The following is a 26,466-nucleotide window of genomic DNA, read 5'->3' as shown; positions in this document are numbered from 1 at the left end:
GCGCGCGCGTGCTGTTGCCATCGCCATCGCCTCCTGAGGTATGCTCCTTCAGTCCTTCTTCCTCCCACATCCCTCTACTTGTTGCTTCTTCCCCCCTTCGATCGATGAGCTAGATTCCTGCGCGACCATTTTCAAATCCTGCTGCTCCCATTCCATTTGAGGACTAATGCACTGCTCTGCTGATTTCTCGGTCTCCTCGCTCTATGCAGCGTCCACACCCACCACCTGTTTGAGGAAACGCCGCTGCGCGTCCTGGGCCACCACAGCCACGGCCGACGGGCTGATCATGGAACCGCAGCAAGTACCCATCAATAACAGGCTCAGCAACCTCCCTAACGATCTCATCTGCCGGATCATCTCCAACCTGGACTCACGCCAGGCTGTGTGGACATCCCTGCTGTTGAGGCGGTGGCGTAACCTCTGGTGCTCACTGACCAGCATCAACGTCGACTTCTGCGAGTTCGACGGAGAGACCAACACATGGGAAGGGGACCAGGCGCGGTTCAGGAAGTTTGTCAACAATCTGCTGTTGCGCCGTGACCCCGTCCCCTTGCAGGACAAGTTCTGCCTCAGATCCTACATACCGCACTGTGCCAATGAGCAGGAAGCCTCGGCAGACGCTAACCTGTGGATCAGCCATGCGTTACAGTTGAAAGCCCCAGTAGTGGAGGTTGACCAAGATATCCAAACACGGGACACGTTGGAGCTTGGTGGTCATGCTGTATTTGCCTCACAGTACTTAACAAGATTGGTGCTCTCTGCAGTTTCCTTTACCCAAGGTTTCTTCAAGCAACTCGGGATCGGTTGTTCGAAGTTGGAACATCTTTCCATATATGACAGCATCATTTGCGTCGATATCTCTTCCAAAACAGTGAAGGTCTTGATCATTGATAACTCTGAGTTCTCTTATGACTACAGTACTTCCATTTCTACTCCGAGCGCCACTTCTCTGACCTTGATTGATCCTGGAGGCCGTCTACCTTTACTAAAAGACATGGGATCACTCGTGTCTGCTTCAATTTATCTTACCCGTGAGGCCATTCCTTTGGATACTGCTATCAATATTGATCGGTGGCTCATGGGCCTGTCGGGTGTAGGACACCTTGCCTTGGATTTTCCAGTGGAAGTGGTATGTATCCTGATCAGATGTATTTACCTTTTCTTAGTATGTGGATGCATCTTTAGATATGTATCAGTATGAAAAGTTTAGAAGTTTGTTGTATCTCCTTGGCACTTCACACTTAAACTAGATAAGCTATTCTTTCCTGCAAAACGAAGTGTTGAATAATTGATTCTTTTGTCATGATGTATTTAAATGATGATGTATTCTGTCATGTACCAACCTGATGCAATATATTTCTAGTACTCGTTCATTTACAGATTCATCAACCTGTTGATCTGACTTATCTTTGATTTGAGACAGCATGCACCTGGAGCATTTTCCATTCATTCAGAACTACATGTTCTGATGTGATTGCGATACATTGTTGATTAGTTAATTTACATGGAACTAGTCTGTAAAAGTCAAAAACTCAAAATAAAGAAAATGTTGTAGCGATTCTTCAAAGTATCAGGGGTACGTTTTTGATATGGATGAAATGTGTTTCACTAGTGTAACCACCTAACTTGCATGGAAATCTTTATGGTGATTAATTCTCATATGATCCAGGTTATGCATTCCAATTGAATAAATCAAGCACACCATTCTTCAATATATGCTTTTCGTTTACATTGTGTTTCTATCCTGGTATTTTAGCATCCACTGTTTTGGAGCTATTGTTATACTGAAAGTTTTGCAGTAACCACTCAGTCAGTGTTCTTATCGCATAGTTTTAGTGCCCCTTTTTTTCTGGTCATGCTTGGGTGAATCAGGAAAAGTTTTTTGTAGTATGACATGGGTTATTGGGTTTTGTGTAGCCTCCTGATGATTTATATCTGGTGTAGATAAAAATCAAAGACGATATGCAATGGTGTCCGAAATTCAACAATCTTGTAAACCTGACGCTGGGTCGATGGTGTCTGGACTCAAAGTTGTATGCATTAACTGTCTTCCTTCAGAACTCACCGAAACTGGAGAAGCTGAGACTAGAGATTGATGAGGTACAAGATTTTTGCACCTGTACACTGAAATGTTAATTACATAAAAGTTTTTGCACGTGCCTATGTGCTATCGGTACAAAACTTACTGATTCCCTGCTATAGGGTTATACTGCTAAAGATATCAAAGGTGAGCTTAAAGAAAGATCATTTACATGTGAGCACCTTAAGAATGTCGAGGTCGACGGCATGGAGGATGATCCCCTGGAAGTCGAATGCTTGGAGGATGAGCCGGATCCCCTGGTCAACCGTGTGAAGAAATTATTTCGCAATAGTGGCATGACCTCTATTCAGATTAATATCACACACTTGGACTACCACCTGCCTTACGAATGTGAGATTTTCAGAGAGGATCACAAGCGTCCAAGGATCAGGCAGTAACTTGAATTGTCAAATTGTCATCATTCAATCACTGTTTTGTGGGGGCATGGGGCTAGACTTTCATCAACTTTCATCCAGCCGAGTTTGAGGGCACGTAGAAATGTTTACTGCTCTATTTTCTGATGAAATTACTTGAGGACAAACAATTGTGTCTTGAGTTGCAAGAAAGGCCTGCCTTCTTGCACTGCCGGCGATATATGCTTGTCCCGATAGATTACTTGCTTGTTTGGAAATTTTTTTTTTTTTGAAGTGGACTTGTTTGGAAAATTTTGCTGCAAAGATCTTGATCACAAGTCGTTGGCACTTGTGTTGATGCTCCATCCACCAAGTGAACTTATTGTTACATGTTTGAGTACCCTGCAGCCTTGTATGATCCTGGCGTGTTGTTAGAATTGCATGACCTTTCACTTCTCGTTGCTATCAATCCGATTCCGACGGTTCTGGTATGGTATGAAGTAGGGACTTCAGTATTTTCTGCATGTATTTTCGTCTTCTGCATGTATTTTCGTCCCAGATACTTCAGTTTTTACATGTTCTTCTGCATGTATTTTCGTCCCAGATTCTTTTCTCCATGTATGCAAGTTATTTATCGTACCTTTTGAGAAGCAAGGAAAAGAAGTAATACGATACAACTATTGAACTATACACACGCAAGTAAGTGGTTGCCGGTAGGTGGCTAGCCCGCTTACACCCGTGAACCCACTTGTAGGTCAAAATGGGTTCATGGGTTAGCCACTTGCACCCCTACACGCAAAGTGCCCTTTCAATTGTATTTTAGTGAGGTCAGACAGTTGATGCTGGCCGCTTAAAGAAATCTCTTTAAGCCTGTGTTTGGACACATTCAGGGTTGTGAGTGTGGTATACGTGCATTGTGACATGTATGTGTGTGCGTTTTTTATATAATCAAACGTAATAAAAAACATGAGAAAATAAAATGGCTACCCTTTCCTACTAACATGTACTTTGGGCATCATCTAGTTCCTCTGAATCAAACAACCTCATTTTATCAACGAAATAAAAGAGAGAAAAGGAGTGTGTGTTCTCTTCTTTCCCAACTTCTACTACCTCAGTTTTCTGCGCACACACTCCCTAAACTACTAACATTTGTGTTTTTTACAAGAAAATTTTATAGGAACGTTGCTTTAAAAAAATCATATTAATCTATTTTTTTTATTTTCTTAGCTAATACTTAATTAATTATGCGCTAACCCATCGTTCCGTTTTACATGCCGGAGAGAAAGGGTTCTCAACCCCTCCAAAAGACCAGAACCTGAAGTACCTCTGTTTCAAAGCATACCTTTTCATTTCTAAATTATTTTAAAATGGTCAAAACTGTTATTTTCTACATAATTTATCAGGGGCCCTTTTTTCTAAAATAATACTTCCTCCATTTCATATTATAAGAAGCTTTGATTTTTTTTCTAGTCAAACTTCTTTAGAATTGACTAAATTTATAGAAAAATTTGCAACATCTATAACACCAAATTAGTTTTATTAGAAATAACAATAAATATATTTTAATAATATGTTTGTTTCGTATTGAAAATGTTGCTATACTTTTCTATAAACTTGGTCAAACTTTAAAAAAATTGACTAGAAAAAAATTTAAAACGGCTTATAATATGAAATAGAGGAGTATTAAAAATGTTTTCAGTAGCAAAATAAAAATTCCTTCTACATGCAGTAGTACAACTTTTACCACTGTAGATAAAATACAGTACTTGCTAAATAATAGTTCATACTCTTGTACTTTTATCTGTAGTGGTAAAAGTGTTGATCGTCACAGGTTAGCGGCAAACTTGTCAGGGAAAGCAAGGTATTTTGGTTGTTACCAAACAGCTAACCGTGTTACGATTTTGCTTAGTCATGTTAACTCTGTTTCAATGCATTCCTTTTCATTTACAAATTATATTTTTAAAATGGTCAGAATCATTATTTTCTATATAATTTAGCAGGATCCTTATTTCTAAAATATTATTTAATAAGTTTCTAGAAACAACTAAAATCCTTGTAAATGCGGCAGCACAATGCCTCCACCTTCATAAATCAAGAGGCTCACCGGCTGCCTATATTCTCTAATAAGCTAAAACGGTTTATTAGAGAATAAAAATTATTTTATAGGTAAAACTTTTATATATAGTCATTCATAGTGACTTAAAAGCCAATACTGCAAAAAAAAATTACATTGAAAATATATTAAAATCAACTTCAAATCTAATTCAAAAAATTAAAATTTGTTTTTATTTATTTATCAGGTCAACCGATGGGTTCCAAAACATCCAGGTGCTTGAGGGTAGCGCGAAGGCTTCCGTTTCGTCTTCCTCATCCATCCCATCCCACCCTTGCATTTTTCCCCCTCTTTGCTCGTTGAATTCTTCACCGAGAAATTCCTGCTTAGTCAGTTATCGTGCCACCATTTTGCTCGCATTGAGTATCGACGATTCATCATGGCTTCTTGATTCTTGGTTTTTTCCCTTTCCGCAGCTCTCTGCGCACGCCACCTGTTCGACGGAACGCCCTTGTGATCCCTAGCGTGCCACCGCCACTGGCGCTCGAGGTAATGCTTCTTCCTCCTCCCGCTGCTCTCCCTCTTCTTGCTGTTGCTTCTTCAACCTTCGATCGATGGGCTTTTCCTGCATGTCTGCCATTTCCAGAGTGGAGGACTCGTGCGCGGCTGATTCTTGATTTTTGCAGCTCTCTGCAGCATCCACGCCCACCACCTGTTCGACGAAACGCCTCAGCGTCTCCTGGGTCACCGGGTTGGCTCATGGAACCGGAGCAAGCTCCCGGCAGAGGCAGGCTCATGCTCAGCGACCTCCCCGACGACCTCATCCGCCGCATCATGTCCTTCCTCTATGCACGACAAGCCGTGCGGACGTGCGTGCTGTCGCGGCGCTGGCGCCACCTCTGGCGCTCCCTCACCCGCATCAACGCCGACTTCTGCGAGTTCAAGGGGGACACCAGGACATGGGTGGGGGACAAGGCGCGGTTCGAGAAGTTCCTCAACGCTCTACTGTTGCGCCGTGACCCCGTCCTATTGGTGGACAAGTTCTGGCTCAGATGCCCCAGCTGCAGCTTCGGGGTTTACTCATTGGATGCTAACCTGTGGATCAGCCATGTGTTACAGTTGCAAGCCCCGGTTCTGGATGTTCGCGCAGTGGGCATCAGCCGTCTCAATCAGGCGGTATTTACCTCCCAGTACTTGAGAAGATTGGCCCTCTCCTCCGTTGTTTTGTCCAAAGGTTTCTTCAATCAACTCGAGATTGGCTGCCCGGAATTGGAATGTCTCTTCTTGCGAGACTGCCATATTCATGATCATCACATCTCCTCCCAGACACTGAAGATTCTCACAATCAATATCTCTGATTTCAGTTTCGTTGACAAAAACGATTGCTGCATTTCCACTCCGAGCGTCACTGCTCTGACATTGTTTGGTCCTCAAGGCCGGGTACCTTCGCTACAGGACATGGCATCACTAGTGTCTGCTTCAGTTTATCTTGCCAATGATTTCAGTAATTTCGGTACTGCTGTTGATGTCCATCGGTTGCTCACAAGCTTATCTGGTGTCAAATATTTGGCCTTGGATTTTGATGGGGTAAATGAGGTATGTATCATGCCATTCTAATCTGATATGTTTGCCCTTTTCTTAGTATGTCGAATTGTCGATGCATCTTCAGATCGTATGAAAAAACGAGAAGCATAGTGTATTAGTGTGTCTTCTGGACACTTCACAATTGAACTATATTATAGCTATTCTTTGCTGCAAAGCTAAGTGTTTTAATTAATCGGTACTTTTGTCGTGATGTATCAACAGTTATTGATGGTGTCTAGGATCAACCAATAGCAATCTATTTCGTGTACTCAGTTCATTTACAGATTCATCAACCTATTGAACTGATTTATCTTTGTGCACACTTTGATTTCAGACAGCAACTGGATCATTTACATTTCATTCACATCTACATGTTCTGATGTTCAGATTAATTAACTTACATGAAGTCAGAAAATGCTTCAGAAATTGTTCAAAGGCTTACTCCCATTGCCACCTGTCACAATAGTTTGACATTGTATTTTCAATTTGTAGATACCTAATTTTGCATGGGATACGTCATCATAATTAAACACCATATGATCCAACTTATGTATTCCTATTGAATAAAGCAAGTATACCTTGTTTCTTGTGGATTTCCATTAGAATGGATTCTGTTTCTATCAAGGTCTTTTAACATCTACTGTCTTGGAGCTATAGCAGTACCTGAAAGATTCTGGCAACCACTCAATCTGAGGCCATGTTTAGTTCGCGAAAAGAAAATTTTTGGGTGTCACATCGGACGTTTGACCGGATGTCGGAAGGGGTTTTTGGACACGAATGAAAAAACTAATTTCATAACTCGCCTGGAAACCACGAGACAAATTTATTAAGCCTAATTAATCCATCATTAGCACATGTGGGTTACTGTAGCACTTGTGGCTAATCATGGACTAATTAGGCTCAAAAGATTCGTCTCGCGATTTTCATGCAAACTGTGCAATTAGTTTTTTTGTTTATTTATATTTAATGCTCCATACATGTGTCCAAAGATTCGATATGACGTTTTTGGGAAAAAAAAATTTGGGAACTAAACAAGGCCTGAGTAGTTGTCACACAATTGTAGTTGCAAATGATCAGGTGTCCTGTTGTTACTTGTTACCGGCGAGTGCTGGTTTATTTCCTTGGTCCCCCGACAGCCTACTGTCGACATCTGTAGTTTGCAACTTTTGCTCCCTAATCTTGATGAAATTGGTTGGCCTTGTCTTCGTTCAACCCAGCTAATTTTTGGCTTGTTTGCGCGAATCAGAACAAGTTCTATATAATATGGCATGGGTTTTTTCTAGCTCCTGATCATTTGAACCTGGTGCAGGGGCAGATAACAAATGAAAACAATATGCAATGGTGTCCAGTATTCATCGATCTTGTAAGCCTGACTCTGGGTTCGTGGTGTCTGGAGTCAAACTTCTATGGACTGATTGTCTTCCTTCAGAACTCATTGAAACTGGAGAAGCTGACATTGAAACTCAATAAAGTACAAGTCTTTCTCCGCATGTATACTGAAATCTTGATTACATAAATGCTTTTGCATGTGCATATATTTGTCGGCATAAAACCTGCTGTTTTTCCTGCTATAGGTTCATACTCGAAGAATCGTTGGCGAGCTTAAAGAAAAATCATTTACTTGTGAACGCCTTAAGGTTGTTGAAGTCATATGCATTGGGGATGATCCTCTGGTGAACTGCGTGGAAGAATTCTTTTTCAACAGTGGCATGACCTCTCTTCAGATTAGAATCAACCACCTGGACGGCTTCGAGCTTTATGAACCTAGGTTATACAGAGATGAGTACAGGCGTCGACAGTACATGGGTTAATTTGCGTTGTCATCATTCAGTCTCTCCATTTGTAGGATGAACCTACATACATTTCATCCAGCGAATTTAGAAGGCACATAGATATGTTTACTGCTCTTGTTTTTGGTGATGACTTGAGGACAAACAGTTGTCTAGAGTTTTTGAGATGAGTAGAGGAATCGAAGGATTATGCATTAACGTCGTAACTTGCAATGTCATCATTCAATCACTCTGTAGGATGGATCAATATACATTTCGTCCATTTCATCTCATCGACACTCGGCAACGATGTCGACGTTTATATTAAATCTGCACGTCTCACCCTTGCAGCTAGCGTTGTTTTTTACTTAGCGAATGATGCTCTGTCTTCAATAATTTTAAGAATTGTTTTTGTCCATCTAGTACAATTTAGAGAGAGAAAAAATTGCTCCCATACATGATATGCATAAATCATGGTTGTCCGATGCCAATCAGGCTCAAACTCCTCACATGTTTATATAAAATATTATCCAGATTCGATATTTGATAACCTGGACGGTCCAACCCCAGAAGGTTCAGGTTCGTCTTATATTTATTTGCATTCCATATTAATCGCTTGACAAAAATGATGTGTGGGGTGTGTGTATGCGTCACTAAGGATAATTATATCCATGGCTACAAATTCAAAACGCACCCACAACTTATCTATCTGTGCTTCACGATTTTGCTTTTCTGTTGGCCAGGCTACGCAACTGCGCAGCACTACGGCGGGTGTTTTGGCTCCCTTCAGATGCCGATGCTGGTCACGGAAATATTTGCATAGCAGTGCGGCGTTGCTTGTGTTGACGAGGGTGAACAACTCGACGCAGAGTGGTTGGTGCAGATGCACGGCACGACACGAGTTTATATCTCCACCTTCGACAATCTCCACGGCACGGCACGCCTGCTTGCGAACTGCTGGCGAGTTTTAATCTCTCATAGCACCGCCGACAGATGGATTGGACGTGGGTATTTTACCAACCTCTCGGCAGTATGGTTTGCAACGCTTTTAGAGCATTCCAATAGAGTAATAATCTATCCTAAAATTTGATTTTGGATTTTCTATGATAAAACTCGAGCATCTCATTTTATTTTATAAACTGAAAATAAAAAGCGATAAAACTCGAGCATCTCATTTTATTTTATAAACTGAAAATAAAAAGCGATAAAACTCGAGCATCTCATTCTATTCTATTTTATTTTTTATTGAATTTAGACTATCTTTTGAAAGCAGAAGTTTTTTTTTACTTTCTATTATTAATTTAGAAGACAAAGGAGATAGATTACTAATTGTTGATGATGCTCTTATATAGCCAGGGATGGCAGCGGCGGCCGCGCCAGATCCTCAACGGCATCTGTTAATCCAGCTTTTAATCACGCGGCATCTCTTAATCCAGCGCTTAATCACGCGTGGCCATTTAATTAGTTTTGATCACACCCGAATATCTGATCCCTAACGGAAAGCATGTAGCTGACTAGGAGTCAGGTTACTCAATGAATGACAGTGTGGGTCCATTAATCCCTTGAGCTTTCCAAGGTTTATCTCCTCGCTAGAGATAATAGCCATGCATGAACTTAACTGTAGCAACAAACCAAATCAACTTACAGCATATGCTAGCCAATACTAGTTGATTTTTTCCCCAAATAATCTTTGGCACCTCATTTTTTTCTGATCATGTGCCATATGAAAAATTCGTTTGAGTATATGGTCTTCACTCATAATATAGATCAAAACAAGTCCAATATTGTATATATTTGGACATCGTTTATTATTTGTACTTTAGGCTCACATGTCATTAAAAAAACAAATATTATTTGCATATAATTAATGTCAAATAATTTATTATTTTAGCATAAATTTTGGTAAAAAATTCATCAAACAGGCTTTGATCAGGCCACGTGGTGCCTTTCGATTTGCAAATAAGTAGTACTCATCTACTATCTAGATTGTTTGGGAGAAAAAACGACGCTGAGACATGGTCACTTTGCAAAACTATCTCCAGAGTCCCACGCTTGGCTTTATGGAGAAAGAAAAATCCATCTAGAAGAAAAATCCGTCGAGAAAAAAATAAGAAAGAAGAAAGAAAAAAAATGGCCCCTATGGTCTTTGTACACAGAGGAGGAGAGAAGTGCAAAGTAACAATGGGGATTTCCAGAAAAAAAATAACAATTTTTATATATATTTATCGATAAATTTTCTTCTAAAAATTTGACAAATGTAATTACAATACAATCATAGTGTAATTACACTGTAACTTGCATATAAGTACACTGTAACTTACATGTTACTTTCACATAATTTTGAAACGTTAGATTTGTTTCAAGATCTGTGCAAGTGAAGAAGGAAAAAAAATCACTGCGTGCACACATGTGAGAGGATTCGTTCCCACAACCTTCGTTTCATCGAATAGCATGTTAGAGATTTTTGAAAGTTGCATACAGGTTACATGCATCTTACAGTGTAATTTACATCACGATTGTACTATAGTTACACCTATCAAATTTTTAGGAGAAGATTTATCAACAAATATATAGATGTATAGGTGATCCAAAAATAATGGGGATTTCCATCCAAGAATGATAGATGTGGCTTTAAAAGAGTATTTTCAGAGGAACAAATATCAATGGAGCCCACATATATGGATTTGACTGGGCAGTACACGGTAGTGTGTTAGTCCTAACCGAAGACCATTCCATCCCATATATAAATCCCCTTTTAGCCCATAGTGCATGTCTTTTCAAACTTCTTTAATAACTTATATCTTTTAAATCACATATTATTTTTAAGATCTATTTACATCATCGTACTCTACTTAAAATATATGACAAAACGATATCCATGTTAAACATATTCAAATATTTTATTAATTTTAAAATAATTTATTTAAATAGTAAAAATAACATAGATATGCAATCTAAGTAATTACATTATGACCGAGTTAAAATAGGAAACTATGTGGAGTAAATTCATAAGCAAAGTGTAGAGAAGATTTTGAACTAAAATCATTTATGAAAATAAATTCAATACAATATGAAAGTTCATTAACCTAACAGAAAACTAACCATTCTGATGATAAGTTCATCTAAAACAATCAGAAGAGTTATTCAACTGGATATGAACAATTGAAGCACACAATTCATGCCAATATGTTAGATTCTGACCAACTAAAGCTCTTCTAAAAGAAACGTTAAGTGGAACAGAACCTATAACACTAGTAATAGAAGAACTTCTCCTTCTGACAATAGCATATAAAGATGGATATTTATCTTTAAAGGCCAAGTTTCCTAGCTATTTATCTTCCCAAAATCTTGTTTATTCCCCATTATTCATAATTCAAGAACCCATACTTAAGAAAGTATTTTTGACTTTCATGAGTCCTGACAAAACTGAGAATCACCTTGTTTCCTATCAATTTGAGTTATAGACTTATTATAAAGATACTTTCTCTTCAATAAGTCTTACCAAACACCATTCTCATTTATTAACTTATACAACCACTTACTCAAAAGATATTTATTTTGAATCTCTAGATTATGTACACCCAAACCACCCTGGTCTTTGGGTTGGCAAATAAAATTCCATCTAGAAAGTCTATATTTTTTCTTATGATCATCCCCCTGCCAAAAGAAGCGTGATCTATAATAATCAATCGTTTGAAGAACCCCTTCAGAATCTAAAAAAAAGATATCATAAACATAGCTAAACTTGAAAGAACAGAATTAATCAAAACCAGCCTACCCCCAACAGATGAAGAGAACTGATCTTTTGTCGTGTACCAAAAACACAAATATCTCGGATAGATTAAGAACCGGTAATAAAGATGTTTTTAAGTACCGGTTCTACAAGTTCAAGCCCCAAAAACATCTTTTTTTTGGTTGTATTACCAACTGGTATTAAAAATGCATATTTAGTACCAATTGGTGTTACCAACCGAGACTAATGCTAAAGAATCTTTAATCCTAATTGATATCACCAACCGGTGCGTGGTTGATATTATCAACCGGTAACACAAATCCATACAAAAGATATTTTTAGTACCAGTTGATGTTATGAATCAATACTAAAGATGTCTTCAGGTTAGTTCAAAAAGAAAACATCTCTAACTAAGTTAGATGTGTGGAGTTAGTGGGATGGTTATGTGCGTGAGGGCTAAGATGAGACATCTTGAGTTTAAATCCCACATCTCACATATTTTTGGATTTAGTATGCATCTAGATCCAATAGTAAAAATGAGTTGTCGGTAGTGTTAGTTTTATACTATGGTGTATATATATATATATATATATATGTAATTTTCTCGCTTGAGAGCTAGCTAACCAGCCATGAACTTTGCTATGAGCCCTATCAATAAATTAAAATAGCGGCTGCTAAGTTTCAAGGTGATATATTTAGTCCACTATGAAGCCTTCTATCTATTTATAAGAACTTGTAATTACTACTACCTGCATTCCCAAATACAAGCGATTTTGGTTTAGTAATCTCATAGAAACCATCAATAAAGTGGCAAAATGAAAATTTTTGACATCCCCAAATTAAGTTCAAGGGCGACGTAAAACATATTTCAATTTTATAAGCCAACTATAGTGCGGTTGGTGGGGAGGTAGATTTTTCTTCACATTAAAATAAAATAAAACGAACTCAACACTTCTCTACCCCCGTACAAACATCCAGTAGAGAATTTTTAATTTTGGGTGCAACTACCCTGATGCCTTTATCAATGGATGTAACATCCAACTACTATCAATTAGTCAAGTTGCGCCGGAACGAATGAACGATATATCAAAGTGTGAACTTCGGCGAAAAGAGGATGCCGGGAATTAGCCAAAGTCTTATCTCAATCGTTATCGCTGAGCTGAGCACGTGGTGAAGAATTGAATGACGAATAAGTAGGCGCATGGGTGAGCAGGACCATAACTAACTACACTTTTAAGTCACCAGGAGACTCGATCGGTCCACTTCAATTTAAACTCTTATCTTGATCGAGCTAATGCAAGTGAACAAATAATGAACTTGGAGCTAAAATGACGCACAAGATCGAAATCCGAAATTTCTGTATGTACTCCGTTCACAATACTACGGCAAATTAAAGGTAAAGACGAAATCCTAGCTGATTCGATCATTAACCGATCGACTGATCAACAAAAATATTAAAACCGTCCTTATAACCTACATAGAGTATTTAAATTTGCCTTGTGCAAATGCCATTCTGGAGGTTGATCTATTACTCACACTACCAGTAGCTTCCTTCAATAGTCTAACTAATATATTTACCTTTTATATCTCTACTATTATAAAAATTAAAGATATTTTTATCGGTACTTTGGTACGTCATCCGTATATAAGTCGATTTTTAAGTTCATTCGTTTTTTGGAAATGCAGATTCATATTTAAGTTGGATTTTAACTTCGTTTGTTTTTGGAGATACGGAAGGAGTCGCATAAGAAATCTCTTTAAAATAAACTCACATGTTAACTTGATATGATTTCCTAGAAAAAATATATATCCAAGCGAATTCTTACAATAAATTTTACAATGAACAATAATAAGATTAAGGGTTTGTTCACTTTACTTCCGTTTTCAACCTTACCAAGTTTTGGCATTGCCAAATTTTGGTAATATTGCCAAAATTTTGGTAAGGTTGCTAAATTTTGACAAGATTTCATATATACTTACTAAAATTTGGCAACAAACTAAACGTAGCCAAAATTTTGGCAACTTTACCAAAAAAATAATATGGTTGAAAATAGCATCAAAGTAAACAGACCCTAAGATAGCCTTTATCCGTTGCAACACACGGTTTTTTTTTCTAGTTTTAAAATAAAAATATATGAAATGTCGGGAAGGCTCGGATCGAGGGACGTGAGATTGTAAACTTCGGTGAAAAAAGGAGTGCCGGGAAGTAGCCAAGTCTTCTCTCAATTGTCAACCATTCTCGCTGAGCAAGTGGTGAAGAAGCAGGCGCAATGGGTGAGCAGGCAGCTGCTCTTTTTAAGGAGCTTAGTAAATACTAGTAACTCAGGACTTGGAATAGAGCTGTAGCTAGACAGCAGGATCCAAAGGCTCCTATGAAAGTTCTGCCAGGCACCATCCGGATGATCAATGAAGACGGCACTTACAACGCCGCAGAAGTGGAGAGCTTCATCGAATCTTCCGAGGAATTTAGGGACGGACATACTCCCTACACTGTGGTATCTATCATTGGTCCTCAAAGCAGCGGTATGTAATACTCCTATGTAATACCACAGATGTAAAGACGATCTCGTGCACTTTTCATTTACAACATCGTTATACCTGAAACACTTAATTTTTATCTTCATCTTTAAAACATTCAAACATCACCTTAGTCAAAATTGATAAGGTTAAAATTGGCCACAAAGTTGACAACTCCTAAATCAACTTCACCGGGCTTTATCGATGTAGAGCTTTGATTTGTGCACGCTCTCTCTTTATCTGCTCTATTTACTTTTGATATGACGTGTTTAATCATTAATTATTCTATTTAAAAAATTTATATAGATATAATTTTTCTATTGCGATATGTTTTATCATTAAAAACTTTAAATAGGGCCACCTACAAATCAGGCGCCCGATTTTTTTTTCAAAAATCGAGCGCTATTCCACTAAGTAGTTCGGGATTGTTTCACCAAGTAAATCAAAAATATTTCAATCGTTTAAAAAGCTGAAACACAACCAAATCACCTTGTGAAATATTTTGCTACAACGTATGGAACAAACGGTTTCCTAAAAAATTTGGCATGGTTTCACCTTATATAAAAATAATGTTTCAGCAGATTGCGAAAGAAGGTTTCAATTCACTGCAACATTTGATCCATACATAGCGAAACATTATAAGTACACTAGGTGAAACATTTTTTGTGGAACAAAAAATAAAACGGATTCCCTTAATAGAGGGTTTCCATAATATGTGAGTGATTTGTTGCAAAAGAATATTTCAATTCACTGCAACATTTGATCTATACATAGTGAAACATTATAAGTATACTAACCTAAACATTTTTGGTGAAATACAAAATAAAACAGATCTCCTTAATAAGGGGTTTCCTTAATATGCGGGTGATTTGTTGCAACGGTGGGGCGCGTGGTGGAGACACGTGGCAGGGGGTGTGAGAGGCGCGGGAGGCCAAGGGCTGATCTTTTCTCCCCCCGCCCCATCGGGCCAGTGACCGATGGGGAGGATTCCTGTATGACTTATTACATTATATTATATTTAATCTATTTTTTAATAAGACGGATGCTCAAACGTTATTTTAAAAGTCTAATGGCTTCATCGGTTAAAAAACAGTGATAATATTTGTATCGACTCACTCAGGCTCATTCACAAAAACAGTTTGGATCGCCAAACATCTATCCAATACCATCTCGGCAAATTTTCATTGGTTAGTGTACCATTATGATCCAATTGTGACCACAAACGGCAAGATTTTTCTTTTTAATCACAGGATGTTCAAGTATGCACACTATATAGTATATACACGCACAAATCAACAGAGGGTCCCCTTGTACATGGTTAACAGAAGTAAAACTAGAGATAAATCAGTGAACCGAAAAAGCATACGTACTCTATTCGTTTTTAATATATAAAATGATTGTTTTCTTTGTTTGACTACTCATCTTTTCTACAGAAATATTTGTACAAATAGACAAATCTATAAGGCACGTAGTGGTACTCCTTTTACTTTACTTAACCAAATAATTGAATAAATATTTTTGGCCAAAGTTTTTTAAGAAAAGGTTAATTACATCATATATTAAAAAAAAGGTAGCTATACATGTGCTTGACTAATTATAGGCCCTATATGACTTGAATTTTGAACCCTCATAGATAGAATTATACACACATACTCCATCCCAAAATAAGTTGATTCGTGGGTTTCTGTGTATAATCTTTGACCGTCCGTCTTGTATGAAATTTTTTATGATTAGTATTTATATTTTTGTCAAATGATAAAATATGAATAATACTTTATGCATGATTTATCTTTTTAAATTTTTTTATTTTTTTTCAAATAAAACGGATGATTAAAGGTTGTACACGGAAATCCACGAATCAACCTATTTTGAGATGGAGGGAGTGTATTCAACATCACATGATGCACATCAAATTTCTTTTCCTACCAACAAGATTTTTTATCCTCTTTTTCTGATCTATTTGGATAGAAATTTTAAGCTTGGATTTTTTGGTTTTAATCGATTACCATTTCTGCCTTTCCCCCTCTGCGCCTGTCCTCCGTGACAAGGAGTGATACTAAATTTTTAACAATTCATGACAGAAAAACTATAATGCAATAGTTTTGTAATTGTAAGAATATGGCAAAATAACATGATACCTATGCGCATATACTAATTAGACACTTTATATAAATTTCTTCATTAATAAGAGAAAGAATTGAATAGATTTGATCATGCATGTAGGTGAGATAAAAAAATAATGGTTTAGATAAAAGTTGAATAGATTTTATCACGCATCTAGGTGAGACAAAATAAGTGCAAATTAACAACATAATAAAAGAATTAAATTATTAAATTATTCATGTGATATTTTCACATGAATATAACTTAGTAGTTACTCCTTCTGTCCCGAAATATAACAACTTTAGCACTCAGGATTTGTCTGAAATTATAACAACTTCTCCGCTAACATTCCCTTCCTAACTAATTACAATCTTTCACCATTTACTTTTCTCACCTACCTTCACTTTTCAATCAATCACAAAGTTTTCCTATTTAATTCTACCTTTTTTTAAAAAAACGTGTTCAACTCTTAAAATTCTTAATTCTTATATTTTGGAACGAATGGAGTATTAATTATAGACTAAATTTTTGAAAATTGCAAAACTGCAACTATCTTTTCAGAACTGTCATTTTACCGCAACTTTAGATAGACCTTTCATAAAACGGCAACAACAATGAATTGTTTTATAAAAAACTGCAACGTTATCCTTATGCGTTACTGATATGCGGGCCCAGCTTATATTAGTGCGAGTTTTACATGTGCGTTGATGGGTGGGCCCAACCTGTCAAACATGCAATTGTTTGCGATTCTCCGATAATATCATTAGCTATTATTGCAGCTTCGTGCAGAAATGCGGCAGCTAAAGTTGATAGTTTTGCTATAATAAGTTGTGGTTTTGTGAAATTTACCCTTAATTACATTTTATGGTTATTTGATCATAACCTCTTAAATTAAGAGTCCAACCTAAGTATAATTATAGTTTCCAGTCTGGAAGTTCTTGTTCAAGTGCAAACTAAAACAAGACTCCAAGCCAGCTACATATTTATTTTTATTAAATCCAAAAATTTAAATTAAATCAAGAAAACAGAGAGTATGGGTGAGGTGTTAGGATTGATTCTATTTAATTTCTATATATGTAATTTATAAGGCAAATCTGGAGCCATTCAATTTATTGGCCATCTGGAGCGCATATCAAAGTCATCCTGGTCATCCCACCGGGAGTGCAGATCAAATCCTCGCTCGTCTAGCTCCCAACGGCATACTGCGGCATCTCCTACGACCCCTTCTCATGGCGACCTGAGCCCAGCTACGCGGCCTGTCTTCTGCCGCCCCGCCATACATAACCAGCGGCAGCTTTTTGTTCGTGTGATCCTGCTCAGCTCAGCTCCTGAAAAGATAGTTGCAGTTTTGACAGTTTCGATCTTCTGATCTTCTCTTCAGGAGTTACAACGCTCTCAAGATTGAACATTTTCTGTGCCTCTGATTTTACAGTTCCAATGATATTCTAGCACTAACAAATGAATCAATCAACAAATTAAAAACGTTCATGGCTCTTGAATAATTAAAGAAACTAAAATTATTCGAAAAGGCAACTAATATAACTTAATGGGACTTCAAACGCTCTAATGAAAGACATCATCATTCTTATAAGATCCTTTGCTCTGTCCAACACATTTGGCCGTGGACCAGATTCAAAAACAAAAAGTGACCCTTCATAACTGCATCACATATTCCTTGTTATCTCGGAAAGGATACAATCATTTTTTTTAGAAAGATGTTGCATTCAAATTTAACACCTGAGATTTTGAAAGCCAATAAGAGTGGCGCTGACCCTTGATGATGTGGCTAACTTATGACACCTCGGATGGAGGTTAGCGCTAAAATTGGTGGCGCTGAGATGTTGGATCTCAGCTGAGTCGCGATTCATTTTTGAAATAAGTTTTTGACACGGTTTATTCTTGTAATAAGTTTTTGTAAAGAGTCAAATTGTCAAAATTTGTGCTTCCTCTGTCCTAGAACACAGTAACCAGAACCATCCGGTTCTAAGTTATTGTATTCTACTCCCTCCGTCCCATAATATAATGGATTTTGAGTTTTTACTTGCACTGTTTGACCACTCGTTTTATTCAAAAAATTTATGCAAATATAAAAAATGAAAAAATGTGTTTAAAGTACTTTAGATAATAAAGTAAGTCAAAAAAAATAAATAACAATTCCAAAATTTTTTGAATAAAACGAGTGGTCAAACGGTGAAAAAAAATCAAAATCTCTTATATTATGGTTATATTATGGGACAGAGGGAATAGAGCAGAGAGGGTAGTAGTAAGTAATGGCTGTGTGCATCGTGCAATGCTGAACTCTCTGTTTGGGACATTTGCCATACATGGCCCCAAATGTTTTATTCCATTGACACTTGCCCAATTCTTACTAGGCAAAAGTTATCTGCTGAACTCTCTGTTTGGGACAAGATTTGATGTGATGGATGCTTCGAATGGGAGGTATTTACTCGACATGTAATCATATCTTTTCTCTTTTAAGGAAGAGTAGGTTGTGAAAATGCACATAGTTCCCCTCTATTTAAATTTAAATGTCCAACGCAATTAAGTTTTGGAAATGACATTTAACTATTCGTCTTCTTAAAGAAATATAGAGTAAATTACGCATCGGTACATAGTTCATGTTAAAAAAGGGTTTTCTACGTAGGTCCTCTGTATGTATGAGTTTTTTTTCGATAAGACGAATGATAAACATCAACAAATATTTAAAAAAACTACTAGGAAGATATTTTTTTCTGGCGGCCGCCACTGTACCGCCAGCCACCAATGGCAAGTGAAAATGCACCATTTTCACTGGTGGCCACCAGCCGCCAGCGTTGATTGATTTTCACTTGCGGGTGACCTAGCCCAGCCGTCAACGAAAACAGTTTTCACTGGCGGTTAGGTTAAGTCAGCCATGTGTGAAAAAAATATTTCATATTTTATGTATATGTATGTATTGAAATATGTTCGGTGAAAACCATTAAATAAGTAAAAATTAATAAAGAATGGACTAAAAGGTTTACAAATTCAAAAAAAAACTACTAGAGATGAAATACATTTCTACCCGATCTCAATTCCAAAATTAACTGTACAGAGCAATAATTAAGGGGAGTCATATTGATTTTTTTATTTGAAAATTATCTTGTTAAATTGATACAACCTACCAAATATATTATCTCCCGTCATTTACGGAATAAATTAAATTGTAAGTTTCTGTTTCATCAGACATCAAACAACCCATGGAATATTGATGGCAAAATGTATCCGCCCATGTATACTTGTCATGGATGTAGAAGGTTCTGACGGAATGGAAAGAGGGGAGTTAACCAATTTGCTCACACTTCTTCAATGCAGTCAATTTGACTAATACTGTACCGTACAAACTCCTTTCGTTGGAACGCGTATATATGTAAATTTTTCTCTTACTATCCATTTGATTAAATATGTTATACGCTTTGGAATCAAAAGTATCAAGGGCATGGACATTGCTTACATATCCACGTGGCACAGTAATTTTCCCTGCGACGTGGGGGAAGTGAGGTGCCCTCGGCTTTTGCCATCTCGTGACTTCTGGATAAATCCGGACGTCACGCCGCTGAAAAACAGGAGCCTCATCGAAGTTAAAAACTTATCAGCCAAAATTTAAATTAGTGATTTTAAATTTAAAGTTGATTTTAAAATTTTTCTCATCGAAGTTTATTTTTTTAGCTTTTTCCTTTATATCGCTAAAAACACATATATAAATGTTTTATTTATAAATTATTTTTCGTATGTAAATATGATGGGTACAAATATGATGGGTCTGAAAGAGAAGGGATAGAAGTGCTACCGGTGCACGCATGGGCTGGCATCGAGCTGGGCATAGAGCCTGCCCAATCATACACCTACGCACTACAATAAAAATGATTTTTCAATTTGAAGCTCATAAATTTTGCAAACCGACCAAATTTTTAGTTGTGATTATCCACTTACAAATTTTTAGTTGTGATTATCCACTTGCGGAAATAGATTTTTGCGAGCGAACGCTTAAAGGATCCATGCGATAATATTTTTATTTTTGCAAGCGTACCTGCAAAAATTTAATGTTCGGAGGCGAACCACTAAGACCACCACCTGCAAAAACCGGAGGATGCTATCTGGCCCACTCGCGCCAGCAACACGCACGCCGTCTGGCACCCTCTCCCCCACCAACGCATTTTTTTCCGTGGTTTTTTCTGTTTTAGCACTACCTTCCACATTTTTCATTTTTTTCGTGTTTATTTTCCAATTTCATTTATTCTTCAACACATGTGTTTTTCAAATATCTTAGTTGAAAGTTTTCAAATTTAAGTTGAAAGTTTTTGAATTTGAGTTGAAAGTTTTCAAAACTTGATTTGAAAGTTTTCCAATATGAATTGAAAGTTTTAAATTTAGAGTTGAAAGTTTTCAAATTTGAGTTAAAAGTTTTCAAATCTAAGATGAAAGTTTCAAATTTAATTTGAAAGTTATTCAAATTTGAGATGAAAAGTATGAGGTTTTTAAAATTTGACATGAAAATTCAAATTTCGAGTTGAATTTTTTTAAAATTTAACTTGAAAGTTCAAATTTCGAGTTGAAATTTTTTAAATTTTAAGTTTAGAGTTTCAAATTTTAAGTTAAAACTTTTAAATTTTAGGTATGGCTTTTAATTTTTTTCATAGAAAGTTTTAAATTTTATTTAAACGTTTGTTTCTTTCATGTATAGATTTCTTTCATTCTATTAGTAAAAAAAACTTTTAAAAAAGAAAAATCTTACCTTAGTTACCATCATTATCTAAGACTAAGACGGTTAAGTTACGCTAGCATAGCCAAGTCCAGGAAAAAAAGATAAAGTGTGGGAACTTTACATAGAATAAATTAATATTCAAAGTATATCATTGAAGACCCTGTAAAAATTATGTCTTATAATTTAAAACAGAGGGAGTACTAATCAACTGCCATCCTTGCAAATAAAGTTAAATGTATCTATTTTCCATGTGGTCCTATGCTAGAGTTAAGATTCATGTAATAAGTAAAGGATTGCTAACATCTAAGATTCAAACAAAAGTTTCTCTTGAATTACTTATCCAATCTAGAATCTAATTATATCATCATGTTTGTTACAATTAAATCTTTATAACAAAATACTACGCGAATATATTATGATACAATAAAAATATATATGTGCAAATTACTTTTATTATATATGTAAATTACTTTTACCATATATGTAAATTACTTTTCGATTTGATTAAATTACTTTCTGGGCATTCAGAAAATAGTTTATTTTATTGGTTAGTTCTATAATTGGTGTTTATTAAATTTAATTTCTAGATAGATTTATATTGTTACCCCTACAATAATTTACTTTAATGCCCTGATAACTTACTTATAGCTAGCTCCAAATTAAGGATAACTTACTTATATATATAATGGTATAGATGGAGTATTAAAAAAAAGTAAGTTGGATCTGGCTGAATACTATAGCTAGCTCCAAATTAAGGATAACCCACGACGCCCAAAATATGTTTTCTCGTTAATTGAAGATTTAAAAACCACTCTAAATCTCACTTTGAGTTTGATAATCTCCCCTATAAAACGATTGTTGTAAATATCTCTTCCTAATTCATCTTTGTTTGAGATACCCCCACCCTATTCTAATTGTTGTTACTCGCCCATTCTCGTGATAGTAAACCCCACAAGTTGACACAACTGTAGAGACATGCATAGTCCCCACTTATGTCGGGCAAGAAAGATGCCATGACTGTGGAGTCCTCGCTCATGTTGTCGAGCATGTCGTTATATGGTAGGTACACTTGTCTCATAAGGTCCAACAATGGCTTGTTTCTTTGGCAAATTCAATACGAGCAAGATGAGCTCGGTATATCACACAGTTTTATTGAGAAAGAAAATACGCATATGGCTATTAAGAGATACGCTAAGTCATATAATACATGCGGAAAGAGACAAGAAAAAATACTCGAACAACGGCAATTCTAATCAGGGAGGAATATCAAACCCATATAAATTAGAAGGTGTATTTGCCATAAACCGTTTTATAGGAAATCTCAAACTCAAGATGGCGTTGGTGGTCTTTTTAATTTTCTAAAGAAAATTTAAGTTTCTTTTTCTATAAACTAGTGTTGAGATTTTCTAATCCCGTAACACGTTTCCTTCTCTCTCCATGCATTTATCACAGGGAGATACTTCATTTGAAAACCATAGTGCTCTCTTCTCCTTAGTCATTTCGGATATTATATTGGTAAATATGTAAGTGTTTAAAGTTGTTTAGATTATCTTTCAAAAAGTAGATTACAGTGCGTCTCTTTATTACTTTGGTTTACTGTTTATTGATCACACCAATTTGCACATTTCTTCAAGCTGGGCGTCTGATATCGGTCGTCTACAAGCTGGAAGCATACCCCTTCTCAGGACAATTTTCAAGGTAGGTTTGTCATTATAGAAGTAAAAGAATTAGCAGCATCGATTGATATAATCAACAAATTCAACTACACCAGTAAGCATTTCAAAGAATACTAGCTAAATTCCCGTACGTTACAATGAGAATTAAAAAAAAAAGAATCCCACCTTACACTTACAAGCCTCAAAATAAATAAAATAAATCTATTCTTTTCGGAAAATCGTTAGGTCTGTTATTATTTTGTAGAGCTCACTTAAAAATAAATTATGTTTGATAGGGCTTGGGATGGGAAGGGATAGGAAGAACCCACATGCATGATATATAATGACCGATTCATCACTCACCATCATTATTGTTAAGATGTTTTAAAGTTGTACGGATATAGATGTAAGCATTTTTAGCTGGCGATGTGCTCTAGTAAGGAGGACGCCTTAAGCCAAAAGATTTTGGGTAAAGCCATATCTAAGACTAGATGATTCCCCGCGTTTTTGCTGTGGAAATTTTTAAGTAACTTTTAGTTTTTTTTAATAATCGAGCTGAAAGTAAAAAATTGTATTAACAACAAATAAAACTAGTTTGTCAAACTATGTCTAGAAATAAATGCATTTAGTAGACTATGTATGAGATTATAGATGAAATATGATATCCCACACTATATATATATGTGTGTGTGTGTTATAAAAATATTGTGAAAAATAATGTGAAGGAAGATGATTGGATGTTGATTTGTAGAATTCAATGAATTATAGATGTTGTTACATGTTTGCATAAATTTTGTATGTAATTGTTGCTAGTGGATGATGAGGTAGCATATTTACATGTTGAGCTTTACAATTAGTGGGTTATAATTTTATAGTAAGACCAAAAAATAATTATTATCATCTTATAGTTTGAATCATCCTAATAAATATAATGCATGCATCCAATAGGATTAGATAATATAAGAGTGGAAGATTTAAAAAAGTAATAATTTAATGGCGAAGATGTCATAGTTAATTGCTTGCATGCATGTCTTATATTATGGAACATTTAAGAAAAGTTGTTGTGCCTTATATTATAGAATGGAAGGAGTACTGTTCTAGCATATTTTAAATCCCATGCAAACATGACACATCATCTACATTATTATATTATAAAAATCAACAAATACATCTTCCTCACATTATTTTCTCAATATTTTAACTTTCATTATTTTAGCGATATTTAACATATATCATCCTAGTATTACTTAACACATCTAACCCACGCTAGCACAGTGGTCTACTTAGCCACATTAAGGCTCAACACCCACGCATGCATCCACGCCCTTCGAAAGCAACCAGCGTCCAACAGTGGAGCAGATTAATTACTTATAACAGCTACTTCCTCCATTTCACAATATAAGTCGTTCTAATATTTATCTAAATTCATTAACACCGATATAAATATGACAAATGCTAGAATGACTTATATTACATTATAGAACGGAGAGAGTATTATAGATGCAATCAGAAAACCCGGCGCCCATGTATTTAGCCAGCTCTCAAGAAAACGACTCAACGATTATATCAGCTGATCTAAATAACTTGGCGCCCTGTCCAAATAAACTAACTATAAGCTAAATTATGTCACAGGCAGACTCAAACATCACAGAAACCCATATAACCATATATAACTTAAAAATTTCTGTTGAAACAATTGATTCTCGTAGTGAAACATCGAAACAATTTAAAAAGCGTACCACTTACTCCCTCCGGAATAAAAATTCTTGACGTTTTAGCTTTGTAAGCAGTGATTGACTCAATCACTGTTGACGCTTTTATGTTAGCCTCTTATATTAGACCGCTTTATAGCAAGTATAATCGTGAGTTATAAGTCTACTGAAAGTTTATGTGGAGAAGAGAGGTAACAAAGAATCAAGTATGTTGGTTCTTATGCAAGATCTAACTTAACACAAGCTTCTTGGTAAATACATTAAATGTATAGGTGAGAAATAGAGAGAAGAGAAGAAAATTGTAGCCAACCTTATACCTAATCTATTATATATGTTGATTTTAAGATGGGCTAATAGTAGAAAGTGAGCTCTAGTATTATCCTTACTCTTATCCTACATGCATGCAATTAAAAACCCGTAAAAAGGCTAGGGAATTGGTCCTTTAGCTCGCACTGATACAGGTGATTGGTTCAAACCAAGAATTAAATTTGAAAATATATTGTTCATTTATTTTATTTTTAGAAATATTCGGGATTTAAAAATTTTTACAAAAATATACCATCGATCTCGCACAACCATTACGCGAAAGTAAGGTGGCGTGACGTCACGGGCGGTATCACGCGGAGAAAGCGCGAGATAGCGTGGTCTCGCAAAATGAAAGAGCGAGACCGAACCAATCAGCAATACCGGATTTCACAATGGTTTATTAATGATTAAATATTATGATTAGCTATTAATTAATTATTAATTAATCACTAATTATTATTAGTTAAATAGTTAATTAGGTCATTAGTCACTAACCAAATGGAGTTTGGGACGGTGTCGCTCTCTGCAGGAGCGAGACCGATCGTCCTTCCCGCGATCGCGCGCGGTCTCGCGCATATGCCGCGCGATACCGTCCTCGACGTCACCCCTATGTTATTTTCGCTCAACGGTTGTATAAGATAGACGGTATATTTATGTAAACAAATTTACATCCCGAATATTCTTAAAAAAAATTAAATGAACAATATTTTTTCAAATTTAATTCTTCAAACCAACGAGTCAGCAGCAGCAGTGTAATGATTACCATTAACACGAGACAATATAATACTTTTTCATCCCAAATTGATCATAGTATAATAAAAAATTATTTAAGCCGCATCGATGAAGACGCCATGCACAATATACGTATATTCTTCCACAATGTATGCATTGATTAAAACACAATGCTCAATTATATTCTTAGCATGCACCACATTCTCGTATGTTGCATTAATTGCACTCCAATGAAATACACGTACGTACAGTTACATGATGATTAATTTGAGAAATTTTGATTTTTCTCATGTGATGATCATATTGCGAGTGGACAAGATTGATTGAGCGAGAGAGAATTGAACACAATAGAGTGAATGGATGAGTTTCTCATTGCGGTGGCAACCGCACGGGACGCGATGTTTGGGAACATCACGTTGGTTGTCGAGAGGGACGGCAAAGGGAGAGAGAGGAGCGATCTCCTCTTCTCTACCGGTTAGATTATTTTAGGAACCGTTGTTCCTATTTTCTTGGATGGATGAGATCACCCATAGTTTCTCAACAGATCAATTTGGGATGGGAGGGTATTTAATATGGGTAAAATAGTAAATTGACACCCTCATAAATCACTCCTTGGTATATAAGATCATGTACAAAACATTAATAATTTTGAAACCGAGGGAGTAGGTCTCTTCCTTCCCCGCTTTTGTCGTTCTCTGTCATTTTCGTTCCTCAAGATCATTCCTCCTTCGATAAGTACTCTGTTTCCCCACCGCCACATTCATGTGCCTCTCCCAACGGAGTCACCATCATAGCTGCGACAACAGAAGAATAGCTACCAGATGTACCCGGCCATCGCTGCTCTGCTCGAGGATGTCGTGCTGGATTACCTGAACCACTGGTTGAGCCCACAACTGACCTCCTCCTAGCTAACCAGAATACCAGATGCTTATAGAATCTAAATCTAATTTATGTTTAAAAAGGAATCTAAATCTAATTTCATACGTCATGGGAGCTTACAGTATTCGCACTCATTTCAGTTCCAATTTTACATTCTATAATTTATAATACCTATAGTATAGCGTGTAGTATATATAATAAATGAAATCAGACCCATTAATTATATTGGATCATAAGCAACATAAAAACACTGGTGGTGTAGTAGTG

General features: G+C 36.4%; 2 protein-coding genes across 4 annotated transcripts in view; both read left to right on the top strand.

The window, feature by feature from the left end:
* The first annotated feature begins 213 nt into the window (after window positions 1-213).
* Window positions 214-8,469, top strand: LOC127752620 (uncharacterized). The gene is made up of 6 exons (XM_052278030.1): window positions 214-1,129; window positions 1,945-2,100; window positions 2,203-2,477; window positions 4,963-6,082; window positions 7,380-7,541; window positions 7,645-8,469. The coding sequence occupies exons 1-6, from the start codon at window positions 287-289 to the stop codon at window positions 7,879-7,881; spliced, it is 2,793 nt and encodes a 930-aa protein (XP_052133990.1). The 5' UTR covers window positions 214-286; the 3' UTR covers window positions 7,882-8,469.
* Window positions 8,470-13,832: 5,363 nt separating this feature from the next.
* The window catches only part of LOC127786206 (protein ROOT HAIR DEFECTIVE 3 homolog 1-like), a 38,068-nt gene continuing 25,434 nt past the window's right edge, over window positions 13,833-26,466 (top strand). For 2 of the 3 annotated variants that reach the window (XM_052313547.1, XM_052313546.1), the window contains exon 1: window positions 13,833-14,095. In XM_052313547.1, the coding sequence (XP_052169507.1) occupies window positions 13,979-14,095 (117 nt within the window). In that variant the 5' untranslated portion in view covers window positions 13,833-13,978. Of the gene's footprint in view, window positions 14,096-18,564; window positions 18,632-22,367; window positions 22,439-22,549; window positions 22,614-26,466 lie in introns of all 3 variants that reach the window. The other variant, XM_052313548.1, reaches the window with a different exon arrangement.

This window comes from Oryza glaberrima, chromosome 10 (assembly GCF_000147395.1).
Source record: "Oryza glaberrima chromosome 10, OglaRS2, whole genome shotgun sequence".
Classification (NCBI taxonomy): domain Eukaryota; kingdom Viridiplantae; phylum Streptophyta; class Magnoliopsida; order Poales; family Poaceae; genus Oryza; species Oryza glaberrima.
This window is presented reverse-complemented; position numbering and strand designations above follow the sequence as displayed.